Here is a 17,145-nt window from a genome sequence, read left to right on the forward strand (position 1 = left end):
CTTCTTCTAGGTCTGAACAAAATGTATTACTTTTTAGGATTTTATGGCAATATACAACAAGCAGGATGCAATATGCCAATTGTGATGATCCTCTTGTAAGCTTTACCCAGTTCCTATTACTAGAAATGGGGGGGATCTAATTGACATCATTCATTATCCACATCTCAGAAAGAGAAATTCTCTTTTTTCAAGTGTCATAACTAGTTCTATATTTATTAATAAATATAATAATAATTTATAAATTTAATAGAAATTTTCCAATACCAGACACTAGCAAATTTTATGATTATTCCATCCTAATAATTATATGGTTACTTTTCCTTTGTTAAATTAACTTATAAAACATACATATATTCAATACTTATTCCCTCCTTGTCCTAAGCAAAACATATAAATAAATCAAAATATATCAAAAATACAAATAGACCTTTTTAAAAAAGAAATCTACTATATATACATATAAGTTTATATTTTGAAAATAAGAATCATAACATATTATTCTTAGAGTCTATTACAGTACCTGCCCCACTTAGGTCTGTTTTAAATAAATGAGTAACACCTATATTGTAATAAAAGGTATTTTCTCACAGAGTGGACATGTCAAATGCTTTGAGAACACTTTCTTACTACAAAGGAACCCAGTGACCTAGAACTCACGGAATTTTGAGGATTTGAAGACACTCTAAACTAAAACCATGAAATGGTTGGGACCTCTCATTCCTTTACTAAATGATGTTCCACAGTCACTGGGTGAAGGCAGGGGAAAAAATGGCAATCCAGAGGCATAATCTATTGACTTATCTAAAGTCCCACAACACAGGAGTAGAGAAATATTGGGATCAAGAGGGAAAAAAAAGACGGGGAAAAATATCACAAATCCTTCCATCTAAGTAACCCAACCATGGATGGATCCAAGTGCCCAAGGGTGTTCTTTGCTATGAGACTAGCAGTACTCAAAGCACTCCTTACTGTGGAATGGTCCCTAGCCACATAGCCTAGACCAGCCAGGGGCTCCTGGAAGTAACTTTGGCAGGAGCTTCAGAAGAAAATGACTGTTCAGATCTATCCTTTTAGGGAGAAAACCCTAAGTACTCGCTGGCGGATCTGTTGAGTCTTCACCCCATAGACAAGAGGATTGAGTGCAGGTGGCACAAGGAGGTAGAGTGTGGCCAGAAGAACATGGACGTGGTGGGGTACATGGTGGCCAAAACGATGTGTGAGGAAGGAGAATATTCCAGGAACATAGAAGATCAGGATAACACAAATATGAGACCCACATGTGCTAAAGGCTTTAAGTCGGGCCTCACCCCCTGGTACCTTCAGCACTGTCTGCAGGATGAAGGCATAGGAAATACCAATGGCCACGACATCTAGCCCAACCACAAGCAGGGCCACTGCCAACCCATAAGCTCGGTTCACTGTGGTTTCTGAGCAGGCAAGTTTTACAACAGCCATATGTTCACAATAGGCATGGCCTATGATGGTGGCCCGGCAGAAGAGGAGTCTCTGCAACAGGATAGGGAAGGGGAGGAGGAGGACTAACCCCCGCACCAGCACTGCCATCCCAATGCGCCCGATGATCCCCGGATGCAAGATGGTGGAATGATGCAGAGGGTGACAAATGGCTACATAGCGATCCAGAGCCATGGCCACAAGTACCCCTGACTCCATGGAAGAGAACGCATGGATGAAGAACATCTGGATCAGGCAGAAAGTGTACCCAATCTCATGGGCATGAGCCAGGAGCACCGCAAGGGTTTTGGGTGCAGTGGAGGAGGCCAGCACCAGGTCAATGCCAGATAGCATGGCCAGAAAGAGGTACATCGGCTGGTGCAAGGATGAGTCAGTCCAGATGATGAAGATGATGGTGACATTGCCCATTACAGCAAGGACATAAAGGACACACAGTGGCAATGCTATCCAGTGCTGGCTTTCCTCTAAACCGGGGATGCCCATCAGAAAAAAAGAAGGCTGGAGTAGCCTCCAGCTAGAATTATTAAAGGTCATCATCAATGGCTTGGAAGACAGAAAAGAAAAAAGAAACCAGAATCATGATTGCCCCATTCCTGGTGGGTCATCCAGTGTCTAGATCTGGCTACCATCTTCATGAGAAGAAACAAGCTGAAACTGAAACACAAGAAAATTAAGTGAGATACAAAAAAGAGAATCCCCTTTTCTTGAGACAAGGTCTTTAAGGTGAGACATCCATGTCTTAACTATGATAGGTCTAGTTTCATTTACAGATAAGAGTAAACATGCTGCTTCTAGAGAGATGTTTAGACTCTACCATTCAATTACTCCTCATTTGGAATGTCCACTTGAAAGGATCTTCTGTATCCCCTCTTGCCATTACTAAACACTGCATATCAATTTGTTATCTTTTAAAGTATTCTCCCTCAGTTTCCATAACACAGCACCCTGCAGTTGTTCCTCCTATATCTCCCATCCCACCACCTTCTCCATCTACCTCTCCCTTATATGCGGCTGATTCCAAAGCCTCATCCTCTCCTCCTTCCCCTGTTCTATATAGTATCTCTGATTGAGCTCATCCATTTACCATATTTTGACAATCTATATTTTTTAATTTCTTCCAAATCTAGGTTTCTGAGTCAAATACCTTTCTGAAACCCAAATCCATTTTCCATTTATCTATGCCTAAATATCTATACCACATGCTCAACAAATTTGAGACTGAATTAACTTGCATATTCTTCCCACTGCAAATCCACTTCACCTTCCTCATGCTCTTTCATGTAGAAACTCAAAATGATTCTTATTCATTCTTCTCTCTCATCCTTTTTACATTTTCACCAGTTCCTGTTGACTGCCTTTTAATCTCTTAATATTCACTCATTCCTCTCACCCTCCACCTTCACAGCCTAGTGCATATTCCTAACTTCTATCACCTGGATTCTTTCCTTAGATCGGTCTGAGTTTGCCATTAACCCCTTCCTATCCACTGTGCATTCTTAAAGCAGAGGATTATAAAATACATCAAAACTTCTAAGATTAAAATCCTTCAGTCCATTTAATCCATAGAATAAAATTAACATTCAAGACTGGCAAACAAGGTTTTCAAAGGCTATCTTTTGTATTACTTTGACTTATACTTAAACAAATTTCCACATGTTTTGAATGAACTATTCCAATGTTCTTAGAATTATATGAGTACATCAATTTATTTTACATATGCCTTTTGTGTATTCTTCTTATTCCTCTATTATTTTAATTGGTCTTTCTTGTCCTTCAAAATTTAGAGTCTACTGGCTACTGTCTCTTAGAAAGGACTCATTAGCTCTATGAGGATCACACTAATCAAGTTAGGAGAACTCTATTTTGTGAATTTTTTTTTTGTTCATCCACAATTTTATGTTTTATCTAATTATAGAAATCCTTTCAATGCCTAAATGGTTTGTCTCAAGAAAAGAACAGTTTTTCATTAAAATTCATAATTAAAAACTAGCTAGTACAGGCGTCACAGTACAGGGGATAGACACAAAGTTTGTAGGCAGACAACTATGCTTAAAATCTGTCCCTTTCATATTCTATAAATGAAACCATGGTAGGCTACTTACACTCTCTGAGTATAGATTGCCTAACCTGTTGGTAGAGCAAATAATACAAATCTTAATGGTTTGTTATAAATATTAATTAAATGATGTATATAAAGTTATGATATATAGTTTATTCTAAAAATAATGTGCAAATTTATACCTAGTTCTGCAATCTTACCATGAAAGACAAGTCCATTCTTGATACTTCCCCAAGGTAGGTCTAGTGACTGTGAATAAGACACTGAGTGGGGAGTATGTTATTACCAACTGGCATGTCCCAGAGGACACACACACACACACACCTCTAGACAAAGCCAAAGTTAGCATCCAGATTGGATGGAGACCCACAGAGCCAAGTCAACTCCCTCAGAGATAACTAGTTGGGCAGAAAGGCAGAGAGGGAGTGGAACCAGGTGGCTCATGCTTGTCCTGTGTTGGTCAGACTTCTAAGTCTATCCACTTTGATGTCTGTCATAGGAAACTGCATGCTCAGTGAGCTAGGAAAGCTCATATTTCTCTGTAAGCTCAGATTTCTCATTCTCACAGGTCAAACTCAGAGTAATAAATTCTTTAGTGGACTCTGGTGAAATGTGTTCATTCCCCCATTGCTGAGAGTTGGGCTGCTAAAAGTTCATAATTGAGTCACTCTCCCTTGAACAGAGAGCTGCATCACCCAAGATTACTTTTCCTTTCTGAGTGCAACTCTCACCCAATGACCTATCTAGGTACAAATACAAAAAGCTGAACCTCTCTCTTTTGAAACAACATTGAAGTACTTTCTCAGCTCAGGAGCTCCCCATGGAATCAGCTCAGGCATCTGGGGTAACTGGATCATAGTTTAACTTCTTCTTTTTCCATCCTGTTCCCCTTACTCCCTGACAAGTGTAATTTGTATACTTCACAATAAGCTTCCTGCATGCAAATCTCTGCTTCAGTGTCTATTTCTAGAGGATCTAATCTAAGACAAATTACACCTGTCTCAAGTGAATTAAGCACTCTACTTCTCTTCTGAGGGTTTGCTACAGGTCCACAGATATCAAGTCTACCATGGCAAATATGGGATAGTTACTGATTCTCAGATTCCATACAAACAAGTTCCCAATGAGATGGCTAAGACCTCTTTTATCGTATCTCTCCATTACCAGACAGATCCTTCCCTTGGATATCTGATAAAGCAGCTACAGTTCACTCTAGCAGCCACATTCTCCTTTGGAATAATTTTTCAATTGCACAGTCTTTTTACTTAACCAATCAACAAGTATGTCATTCATAGCTGGTAGGAAGTTTGATTTATTCATTCATTCATTGAGTAGTATTAAATACCTACCAAATCCATATACTCTACTAGATGCTAAACAAAACAAATAATATGATAAACAATCCTTGTCATCATAGCTTATGGGATGGAATATATTATGTATGTAATCACAGAAACCTAATAACAGTTATAAGTATTATAAATTAAAACCACAGTATGTCAAACATATAATAAGAGAAACTTCTCATTCTCGGGAATGCAGGAAAATCCCCCCTAATTCAAGTTAGGTACCAGAAGAATGGGTTAAAAGTGAAGGGATTTGTAGGGGTAGGCTAAGAATACAAAACTCTGAGGCAAGAGAGAAGGGAGCTTGGTATTGTCAATGCTTGAAAGAATCATGAAATTTGGAGATGTAATATTCAGGAAATGAGCCTGGGGTATAAGCAGGAACCATAGTAGCACATTTTAGGTCATGTTAAAGGACAGTGAGAAGTGGAAGTCAGGAAGATTTTAAGCAGAAGATTGAGACATGAGCAGAATCTCATTATCAAATATCATGCTAGGAGTATGCATAAGAAAAGGTGAAGTACAGATGCTGAGAGATGTCTTGGAGACAAACACAGTGATCTCCAGAGAGGTTCAAGGATATGTCATGGGAATGGGTAAATGAGGGAGGGATCTTGGGAGAAAGAACTCGAGAATGCAGAGTGTTTAATGGGTCATTTGCATAAATCCTGAAGTCTTGCACCAGGGTAATGGGGGGCCAAAAAATAGAGAAGATATTAACTTAGTCATCCTTACTGAAGAATAGCAATAAGGAGGGATCCCTGGGTGGCGCAGTGGTTTAGCGCCTGCCTTTGGCCCAGGGCGCGATCCGGGAGACCCGGGATCGAATCCCACATCGGGCTCCCGGTGCATGGAGCCTGCTTCTCCCTCTGCCTATGTCTCTGCCTCTCTCTCTCTCTCTGTGACTATCATAGATAAATGAAAAATAAAAAAAAATTAAAAAAAAAAAAGAATAGCAATAAGGAGATATACCAGTAACTGGGAGTAGTAGAGAATGGTCTGCATGAAAGGTATCAACAGCAAAGTACCAGTCCATGCTTATTCCTTTGCTAATCTGTTTTTCCAGAGGAAAAAAAGAAACCTGAAAATTGCCTTGGGGAACAAGAACAGTGAACTCACTGTAAACGCACTACCAAAGAAGAAGTATGAGAAGTGTGAGAAAATAAATGGTCTCCACTTAGTAGGAACCATAACATTTCTATCAGAAAAAAAAAAAATGGATGTGCAAGTATCAACTTCATATGCATTTTGTAAACATTAAATAAGACAGCTTATATACAAAGTTTTTTTTTTTCCTCAAGGGCTCAAGATACCATGGAGTAAGAGCTGAACAACAGGAACTGCTCATATCATCAAGATTTTACACTAGGGGCACCTGGGTTGCTCAGTAGGCTAAACATCTGCCTTTGGCTCAAGTCATGATACCAGGGTCCTGAGATGGAGCCCATGCATCAGGTTCCCTGCTCAGTGGGGAGTCTGCTTATGCGCGCTCTCTCTCTCTCTCTGACTCTCGTTCTCCCTCTCTCTCAAATAAATAAAATCTTTAAAAAACAAAAAGATTTTTACACTAATATAAAATATTCAGACTAAGATTGCTTAAAACAAGTTTAGGGCAGCCACAATGTCTCAGCAGTTTAGCACCACCTTCTGCCCAGGGAGTGATCCTGGGGACCCAGGATCGAGTCCCACGTCAGGCTCCCTGTGTGGAGCCTGTTTCTCCCCCTGCTTGTGTGTGTGTGTGTGTCTCTCTCTTATGAATAATTAAATAAAATCTTTTTTAAAAATAAAATAAAATAAAACAAGTTTAGCTAAGGCACATAAAGGACTCTACACCCATTGGTAATAAGTACACTCATCCATCCTCCCACTAAGGAATCTTCCTCTGGGGGCAGCCCGGGTGGCTCAGCGGTTTAGCACCACCTTTGGCCCACCTTTGGTGTGATCCTGGAGACCTGGGGTCGAGTCCCACATTGGGCTCCCTGCATGGAGCCTGCTTCTCCCTCTGCCTGTGTCTCTGCCCCTCTCTTTCTCTCCCTGTGTGTCTCATGGATAAATAAATAAAATCTTAAAAAAAAAAAAAGGAATCTTCTTCTGGAATCTTACTGCACATCTCAAACCGCTACTTCTTACGCATTCATAATTAGCATAATCCCCACAATAATATTTATCTACTCAGGACAGGAAACAGTTCATCTCCAGCAGCTCTTTCTTTCACTCCAATCCATGGAATAGAGTTAAGAGAAGAGGGAGGTCTCCACTTTGCCTTTTCTTTGAACTATTTTCTTGGGGTTTTGTTGTTGTTATTTTTTATTGTGGAAAAATATATTTAACATTATATTTATCATTTTATGTTACAATTTTATATTTAGCACTTTTAAGTTACAATTTCTGTGGCATTAGGTACATTTACAGTGTTGTGCAGCCAACACCAATATCTATTTCCAAAATTTTCCCCATCATCCCAAACAGAAGCTCTGTATCTATTAAGTAATTCCCATCCTTCTCTCCTCGAACCCCCTGGAAACCTCTATGCTACTTATGTGTCTATGAATTTGCCTATTGTAGGTACTTCATACAAGAGGAATCATACAATATTTGTCATTTTGTGTCTGGCTTATTTCACTTACCATAATGTTTAAGGTTCATCCATGCTCTAGCATGTGTCAGAATTTCATTCTGCTTAAGGGACTACTAATACGTGTATACTGCAGTTTTGCTAATCCATTCATTAGTTGATGGATACATGGGTGTTTTCACCTTTAGCTACTGTGAATAATGCTGCTGTGCTATCTTCTTACTAATAATATTGAAAATTAATACTCAACAAAGGAAACATGAGATCACTGAGTATGGCATAGAGCAAAAGCTAATTAGGAGAAAGACTGAGGTAGACTCAGGTAGACTCCCCCTAGGGACCATAAGTTTAGCCATAATTCTTCATCTGCTCACATGACAACCTAGACTCATACTCTTCTAAACCTTGGTCATTTATAGCATCTCTTTAACCTAACCCAACCCATGTCCCTTTCCTGCCCCTTACTTCCCATTCAGTGACTTGGAACCAACATCCACCACAGCACTATCACATTTTATCACAGTTTCTCTATTTTCAAGGTCGTTTCATCATCACAACGAGAGCCTGGTAAACACTCAGGATGAAGAAGAAAATAATGGAGAAAACAAAAGCAAATGAAGATAAGAAGGAAGACAAATGTTATTTTTCTGATTTTATTCTCTATTTATACACAGCATTGAGTTTGCCTTAGAAAAGTAATCATATTCTTCCATTCATCTGCACAGGGTCCAAAATATCATCAGTTGAAATTTTTTTAAAACATGAAATTACATTTGAAAGTTGAGATAGTGATCATCACAACGATAGCAGTAAAGACAGTAGTGTTAATAGTGATTATGACTTCAATGTTGGTTTTGTGACAGCTTATTTAATTTCCTCAATAAAAAATTACTGAGTACCTGTATCACATTTTGAGATTTATGTATTCATTTAATCCAAAACACACATATGTCAATGCGACTGATGAGGAAACATGCTAGCAATGATATAGTCCATTAAAATAACAATATTTATTTATTAAATAAACATTTATTGAGTGCTTATCATGTGCCAGATACTATGTTAAGGATACAATGCAGTTCACCATTTAGTAGAGATGGGGGACAGAGATCATTCAACCATTCACTATATATATATATATAATTTTTAAGATTTATTTATTTATTTTAGAGAGAGAAAGAGTATGAGCAGGGGGAGGGACAGAAAGGAGAGGGAGAGAGAATCTCAAGCAGATTCCCCACTGAGCAGGGAGCCCAACTCAGGGCTCAATCTCACAACCTTGTGATCATGACCTGAGTTGAAATCAAGAGTCCAATGCTCAACCAACTGAGCCACCCAGGCAGCCAGATAGGTAGATTGATAGATGATAGATAGATAGATAGATGATAGATAGATAGATAGATAGATAGATAGATAGATAGATAGATTAGTTAGATAGATAGATAGATAGATAGATAGATAGATAGATAGATAGATGATAGATAGATGATAGATAATTGTATATCCTGATAGATAATGAAAGAAATATACATGGAGCTCCAAATTCATAAAACAAGTGACCTGATCTAGTTTTAAAACTCTTCTTCAAAGGATGAGATTTGATCTAAAGTTCAAGATGAGTACGAATAGCAAGGATAAAGACAGGGAGCTGCATTCCCACTAGGAAAAGCCCAGACTACCCATGCGTGGAAGAAGCAAGGACATATGAGCTACTAGAGAAGGAAATTTATGTATATTAGGAATACGTAACACTCAATCAACACTATATACATTGCAAGGATACTTAAGAACATACAATAAACATATTAAAAAGTGAGTGCCTATAGTAGAAACTGGAAGAGAATGGCCAAAAGAATTACCAAAAGACTAAAAATGAAAAAAATGAAAGAAAAAATATCATTACTATTAGAGATTAAAAATACATAATACTATAGGAGTCAGAGATCATCCATCTCAAAAACAGGAATGAAAGCACATGGGCTAAAGTATTTCTAGAATCAGATGGAACATGAATATTTTAAAGAGTTTCTTTCATGAATCTGAAACTCTAAAGAGTTTCTATAGTTTTCCACCCCTATTTCTGTGATGCCAAAGTTTCACTGATAGAGAAGACCTATCAGCTCCCACAGACTGTCTATGTGTCAGTGTCATGATGGTGGGAGGTGGCCCATATTCTCATATGTATAAACAGGCACTCAGTTCATCTCTCCCTGATCTAAGTCATTTATTCCAGGTATATAGAAATCTTCATTATTTCTTAATTTCCAGATGCATTTATCTTGTCAACACACATAAATCACAAACTCTTAGAAGAAAGATGTCTTCAAAAAATTACTTGCTTGAGACACCCCAGCACTTCTGTTTCCCATCCCAGTATCTAAACACTATATATACCTGAGAAGAGATTTCCCAACTTCCAAACACTCAAGAAAACTGAATTTTCTTTCTCTTTACTGTCCCTGATATTTACCAGGTAAATATCCTGGGCTATGAGGCTCCTGCTCCACAGGGCAAGACTACCCTTGCCCTGAGAGCCAGATGATGAGAACTATACTCAGGTGGGATCAATCTGCTTGGGCCTTAGCATTTTAAACAGCTGATCACGAATCTGTTTGGTCTTGACCCCATAGACAATGGGGTCCAGGGCAGGGGGAAAGAGCAAGTAGAGATTGGCAAGAATAACCTTAGCAGCAGAGGCTGTAGGTGGGCCAAAGCGCTGCATGACCACAGAAAGAAAGCCTGGTCCATAGAAGAAGAGGATGACACAGACATGAGCTGTACATGTGCTGCCTGCTTTAGCACGTGCCTCAGGTGAAGGAAAATTAATCACAGTCCTCACAATCTGCCCATAGGAGTAAGCAATAAAGGCCACATCCCCCACACCAAGAAAGATTGCCACAGCAAAGGCATAGAGATTATCCACAGTGGTGGCGCCACAGGCCAACTTTACTACTGCCATATGCTCACAGTAGGTATAGGCAATTGTATGAGAGCCACAGTAGGGCAGCCGACGAGCCAAGGTTGGAAAGGAGATGGTCAACCCCACACCTCGCAGAACCACCAGGCCTCCAATCTTGGCAACAACAAATGGTGTAAGAATAGTTGCATAATGTAGTGGGTTACAGATGGCCACAAAGCGGTCCATGGCCATGGCCACCAGCACTCCTGACTCCATAGCAGAGAATGCATGGATGAAGAACATCTGGGAAAGACAGGAGTGGGAGCTGATAGCTGTAGCACCAAACCAGAAAATGGCCAGCATCTTGGGCAGAGTGGAGAGGGAGAGAACCAGGTCGACAAAGGAGAGCATGGCAAGAAAGAAAAACATGGGCTGGTGAAGGCTGCGCTCTGTCCGGATAAGAAAAAGCAGGACACAATTCCCAGTCATTGCCAGGAAGAACATGAAGCAAAAGGGAAGTGAGATCCAAATGTGGGCAGCAGTCAGTCCTGGGATACCAGCCAAGAAGAAAGTATGTGGGAAGTGAGAATTATTGGAAAGAATCATGGTGATCATCTCACTTAGAAGAGTGAAGAGCTACTGCAAAGAAAAGAGACAGGTTAAATTCAGTGATAGGGAGCTCAAAATATATGGTCCCACTAACACACTGTCACCATCATTCTTCCCCCATAGGTTTCAGTAAACAATGAAAAATAATTTTCAGTTTGGTTAATATCTCTGCAGGATCTTCAAACACAGAAGAGGCAAGTCACTTGGTCCAAAAGGAAATGCACTGGACAAGAAGTTCAGAAACCAGGTCGTAGAATTTAATATGCTAATATATTTATGACCTGAAGCAAATGACATAACCAGATTTTAGCAGATGCCCAGAAACTAATGTTAAATAAAAATCCTTCCCATAATGCTCACATTCTCAAATTCTGAATGCTGGCACTAGATTTAATTAAGACTGACCTCATATGGTCATTTAATCTTATATCACTAACTTCCATTTGAAATTGCCAAATATCCTAACATCTGGAAACTCCCTTAATATGGAGAGACAATACTCCTCCAAATTTCACTTCACTGCCAGATTACAGAATAAATGGTCCCTGAAAACTCCAACATTGATTAGGTTCTTCCTTGAATTATTCCCCAATCATTTCACAGTTTATATCTTATTTCTCTCCCCAGTATCTCAATCCTGTATCTCCCTCTCCTTCAATGCAGTGGTATACAGAGGTAGACACAAAGTTCAGAGTTGTGATGACCTGGAAAAAAAAACAGAAGTTCTTGGTAATAGCTATCATGTGAAAGCCAAAGAATTCTAAATCATGCCAAATTAATGAGAACAAAAGAAAAAATGGCAGATATTCCCTCCAGTTCCATTTCTCATGTATCCACAAAAAGTGTACAAAATTATTCATCTCTGCAATACATCCTGTGCTCAAAATCATTGTTTTGTAGGTTAGAAAACTGAAATCTAAAAAGAAGTAAATGTCCAAGGGTCACAGATCTATTTAGTGATATAATCAGACAAGAGCTTACATCAATGGATCCCTGATCTCTGATCTAAGCAGTCATCACCCTCTCTGTGTGTTAGCAGAGACTACTGCAGGGCCAAGGAAAAACATCCAGGGCTGGGTGGCTAAGGCTGGGCAGTAGAGGAATCAAATAGCAGGGTAGATAAGGAATAATTTAAGGAGTACAGGTCTCCCCAATATCCCTCAATACCTCCAGTGCCCCAATGCTCTCATGTGAAAGAAAAACACAGGAATACAGAGAGACCTGGGTCTAGGGTCTGTGAGGGGTTTGGAGCATAAGATAAGTGATTCACATTCCAGGCAGAGAAGATGCATCTGGGTTGATCTAACAATTCCAGGGACAGCAATAAGTAGTTTCTAAGCATGATGGAAAGAAGTCAGCCAGGAGCATAATCCAAGAAAAAAGAAACAGCACAGCTTAAAACAGCCAAGAATGTTTTACTTTTCTCTCCAAGAGAAGCTATGTGATTGTTGGCCATACTTTCACCACAGCTGCTAAGAAAACTGCATAACCTCCACAGAAGGCAAGAGAACTGGGAAGATGAGAGATTAAAGTAGACCTATAGTTCTAGTGTAATGGAATAAACTCTGGACCAGGAGTCAAGGTCCTGATTTTCAGTACTATTACTGCCATATGTCAGCTCTGTAACTTGAAGCAAATCATCTATTTCCAAGTCTTAGTTTCCTCTATGTGTAATGAATATACTAAAATCTGTCTCAAAAGATCATTATGAGAATCCAATGAGATACAATATGTGAAAGTCCTTTGTCAAGAGCTGAAAATAGTAATACTAAATCCACTGAATTGTAAGAAATGAATAACCCATTTGGAGGAATCTGGTTAAGAGCAACAGAAACTTCAGAGATTCAGAAACAATGCATTTGATTTGACAAGGGATGATATATTCATCCAATGAGTCGGTGTTATATAGTAGTAAACCAAAGACAAATAGTCAAAAATACCATATCCTCTCCAACATTGCTTCCCTCTTTCCTCCCAACCACACACTGTTCCCCTAAGCACCCCCAGGGAATATTGCAGTGTATGTTGGTGGTAGGGGAGGAAAGGTCAGATAGTATCAAGAAATGTGGGCTCTGATCACCTGAGTGTCTGCTTCAAATTATCCTCAAAGCTGCCCATCCTTAAGCCTCTGCCCACTTTGTGGAACATGACAGTATCTTCAGAACAGTTTAAGAAATAATTACCTCCAATGCCCCTCAGGACCCAACAAATATCCCTCATCGTAACCTTGTGCCTCAAAGAAAAGTATGATTCAGTAGGCTCAGCTCCTTTACTTGTATCAGGGAAGAAGGTTAAGGGAGGTAAGAGGTCCTAGAACCAGAATAATTCAGGACACAGAGTGAAGTGCCTCCATAAATGTTTCTCTATGACTCACCTTGTGGGCTTCGAAGAGGAACAGATTTACAAATAGCTTACTATTGAACCAGGACTAGAAGGATATTTGCCTGCTTGAGAGGAAGTAATTCTCACACACCTGATCCCTCTCTTGCCTGTGTCCATATAACACAAAAGGTCCAAATAGACTTTTAATGATGTACACATCATCAACAGTGATGGTATTTCCAATTTCTCCCAGTGATATCAAGACCATGCATTTTCACCCCAGACAGTCTATTAGATCATCCAGATCAGGAAAGTTTGGTGAAAAGTTAATTTGTGGATGAAACCTATATGTATCTCTCCTCCTTGGGCCTACCCTTAGCCATTACTCACCAAAGAGCTGCACTGTTTAAACTACAGAAGGATGAGAAGAAGTTAAGCTACCAGTCAAGTTCCAAGAATAGGGTATTTAATGGGCACCTTTTCAGGCATTGCCTGTTGGGATCCAAAATGAAGCTCCCACCACCCAGACACCAATTAGTACTTCTGCCTCTTCTTCAAACAAAGGTTTAACAAGATCTCTCTTACTGGGGCCCCTGGGAAGAGCCGCAGCAGGGAATATTTTGAACAGCATACTCCAGGGTGCCATGCCCAGAGACAGCCAAAGTCTTGCAGCCAGAAGCAAGGTAAAGTTTCCTACCATTGGGAGTAGGACCAACTGATGTGATGGCCAAGCAAGATCTGATCTAGGATGAGTGAGGAAGAAAGCAGGGATGAGGAGGGCCAACATTAGGATCAACATACAACATTACGTAAATGATCCTCTCCCAACCATTCTATAGGTGGAACCATGAGAGAAAGAATGGATTAATAAGTAGAAGACTTTATGAGAAAATAGAACCTGGCCAGGGAATAAGAGTGAAGACAAAGTCAAATACCTGAACTCAAAATGATAGGTATAAGAATAGGCCAAGTCTTGTAGATATTACCATTTATACACTATCTCACCTTAAGTGAAATTACCTACAACTCGGTCCCTTCTTAACCAATCCTTCTACATTTGACTCTCATCTCAGCCACCAAAATCACTCCTGGAAATGGTGCCAGGTTAATCTATGGGAGAATATTCAAGAGTATGAAGTATTTGGATTGAGAAGGATTTAATAGATTAAGAGGGATTTTAAAAATTGAATGTGTACAGTTTACACAAGACAACACTTGTGGTGGCGTGCAAGATTTTTCATGTGTTCATCAAGTCCGGGAAGAAACTCCCTGTGAGGGGAAAAGTTATTTTTTATGGAGCCAAAGTAAAAAACAAGAACAAATTCATGCAATTTTATAGTTCAGGACTCAGCGAGACTTGTTTATCTGCAAATGATAGTCCCTTATCAGAAAGGCAAAGAGCAACCCAGGCTATCTGGGAAGGGAACAGCACAAGGTTTAATGGGAAGGATCAGTACCCAAAATCAGGTCATCCATTTCTGAGAGCCATACTTTAAGGGTACTGACCCAGTTCCAGAAAGAAGAAGACATAGTAGAGATCGTTTCAGGTAGAGCCAAGATTAGAAACCGTAGCCTAAAGCAGTCAGTTTTCTAACAGAGAAGTCAATATGGAGAATAGTGAGCAGATGATGCTGTGTTGTCTGAGACTTCAGAGAGAGGTATAATTAAGCAGAAAATACTGGCCCAGAACCCCAGCAGAGGAGGAAGGAGTAGGCAGAACAAGTAGCAAGAGCAATACAAAGCCCAGTTTAAGAGGCAATGGTAACAGACATAGAAATTCAGGCCCAGAAAATAAAGAAAAGTCTCATAACTAGAACTCTAGATTAGTGTGACTATTGATTGGCTGACTAAAACTCTGGACCTTCACCTAAAGTCAGAAATTGTGTAAAATATCGAAAGATGGAATTGGCCAAAGCTCCAAAAATAGTCACAAGGACTGGGATCAATAATTTGTATTGAAAATATATATTTCCTGAGCTCCTCTTAGGGTTGTGGAAAGAAATCCAGAGATTTTAAATGAGGTCAAATGGAAGATACACATCAAACTAAGGCGAAGTACCACCAAAGGTAAAGCAGAGGCATTCGGCCACACCATGGAGAGATTAGAACACCCAGGAGAGAGAGCATCTAATTATACCTGTGGGGATCAGGCAAGGCTTCACAAAAAAGGAAACATTAAAGAGGAAAGTTGAAGAGTAGAATAGAATATTCCAGAATGACTCATTAGTACTAAAAAGGACTCCAAACTCACAAAGTATGAAATTCTGGATGAAAGGCTAAGAGAGCAATATTGAGGGAGCAGTGCAGAGGGATGAGGTTTGAGAGGAAGGTTGACCCTGACTGTAGCAGGTTTTGAGTACTCTGCCCCACAGCCCTACATGGTAATAAGAGGACAGTGGCACAGATTGATTCACACTTTAATACATTTCTTTCACAGACTTCTGGGCATAGAATGATGTGATATCAGAGTGGGTGAGAATTGGTGAAAATCTGGAAGAAAGCATTGGCAATGGGGTAATTTGGAGGAAACTGGACTAAGTCTTTATGGCAAATTCTATTAAACTCTTACAAAAGAAACCATGGCAATCCTTACAATAGAAATAACAATGCAGGGTTGGAGAAGATGGAGGAGGAGTAGAGGCCTCAACTCATTCGGTCCCACCAACTTACCTAGATAACTTTCAACCAGTTTCAACCAGTTCTGTTCTACAGTTCTTCTGGTCTCTACTTCATTGAGCTCTGCTCAAGTCTTTATGAACTCTCTTCTTCTGCTGGTGTAGGTTTTATTTGCTGTTCTTTCTCCAGTTCATTTACCTGTAAGTTTAGCTGGTGTATTTGAGTTTTTTTCCAATTTTTTGAGGGACGCTTGTATTGTGATGTATTTCCCTCTTAGGACTGCTTTTGCTGTATCCCAAAGATTTTAAATGGTTGTATCTTCATTTTCATTAGTTTCCATGAATCTTTTTAATTCTCTAACTTACTGGTTGACCCATTCATCTTTTAGTAGGATGCTCTTTAACCTCCACGTGTTTGAGTTTCTTCCAAATATCTTCTTGTGATTGAGTTCAAATTTCAAAGCACTATGGTCTGAAAATATGCAGGGGACAATCCCAATCTTTTGGTTTCAGTTGATAGCTGATTTGTGACCCAGTATGTGGTCTATTCTGGAGATAGTTCCATGTGTACTTGAGAAGAATGTATATTCAGTTGCGTTCAGATGCAAAGTTCTGTATATATCTGTGAAATCCATCTGGTCCAGTGTATCATTTAAAGCTCTTATTTCTTTGGTGATGTTGTGCTTAGACTATCTGTCACTTGCAGAAAGTGCCGTGTTGAAGTCTCCTACTCCTAGTATATTATTATCTAAGTTTGTCTTTACTTTGGTTAATTGATTGATATACTTGGCAGCTCCCACATTCGGGGCATAAATATTCATGATTGTTAGGTCCTCTTATTGGATAGACCCTTTAAGTCTGATATAGCATCCCTCTTCATCTCTTACTACAGTCTTTGGGATAAACTTAAATTTATCTGATATGAGGATTGCTACCCTAGCTTTCTTTTGAGGACCATTTGAATGGCAAATGGTTCTCCACCCCTCATCATTAGGACCTCCAGTTTAGGAGTTCCTTGTAATTAGGATTGCATCTCATTTAATTGACTTTTAATTTCAGCCTGATTATATCTAATTTCTGCAATCATGAAGTTTATTGAATCCTTTATGCTTTTTTTCCAGAGCCACTAGTAGCTTTATAATTGTGCTTCTGAACTGGCTTTCTGACATTGAATTGTAATCCAAAATTCTGTAACTCTGTGGCAGAGAGTACAGTTTCTGATTCTTTCTTTTGTGGTGAGTTCTTCT

The 17,145-nt window shown here is 39.4% G+C and overlaps 2 protein-coding genes across 2 annotated transcripts; both read right to left on the reverse strand.

Annotated features, from left to right (window-relative positions):
* Positions 1-1,062: 1,062 nt before the first annotated feature.
* LOC112667387 (olfactory receptor 52L1) lies at positions 1,063-2,031 on the reverse strand. Its single transcript, XM_025458962.1, has one exon. The coding sequence runs from the start codon at positions 2,008-2,010 to the stop codon at positions 1,063-1,065; it is 948 nt and encodes a 315-aa protein (XP_025314747.1). The 5' UTR covers positions 2,011-2,031.
* Positions 2,032-10,007: 7,976 nt separating this feature from the next.
* Positions 10,008-10,958, reverse strand: LOC112667932 (olfactory receptor 52K1-like). Its single transcript, XM_025459990.1, has one exon. The coding sequence runs from the start codon at positions 10,956-10,958 to the stop codon at positions 10,008-10,010; it is 951 nt and encodes a 316-aa protein (XP_025315775.1).
* Positions 10,959-17,145: the final 6,187 nt, after the last annotated feature.

The sequence above is a fragment of the Canis lupus genome, chromosome 21, assembly GCF_003254725.2.
Source record: "Canis lupus dingo isolate Sandy chromosome 21, ASM325472v2, whole genome shotgun sequence".
NCBI classification, from domain to species: domain Eukaryota; kingdom Metazoa; phylum Chordata; class Mammalia; order Carnivora; family Canidae; genus Canis; species Canis lupus.

What these genes read in the sequence shown, in the direction of transcription:
- LOC112667387 (XM_025458962.1), bottom strand. Translation starts at nt 2,010, where the DNA reads ATGATGACCTTTAATAATTCTAGCTGGAGGCTACTCCAGCCTTCTTTT.
- LOC112667932 (XM_025459990.1), bottom strand. Translation starts at nt 10,958, where the DNA reads ATGATTCTTTCCAATAATTCTCACTTCCCACATACTTTCTTCTTGGCT.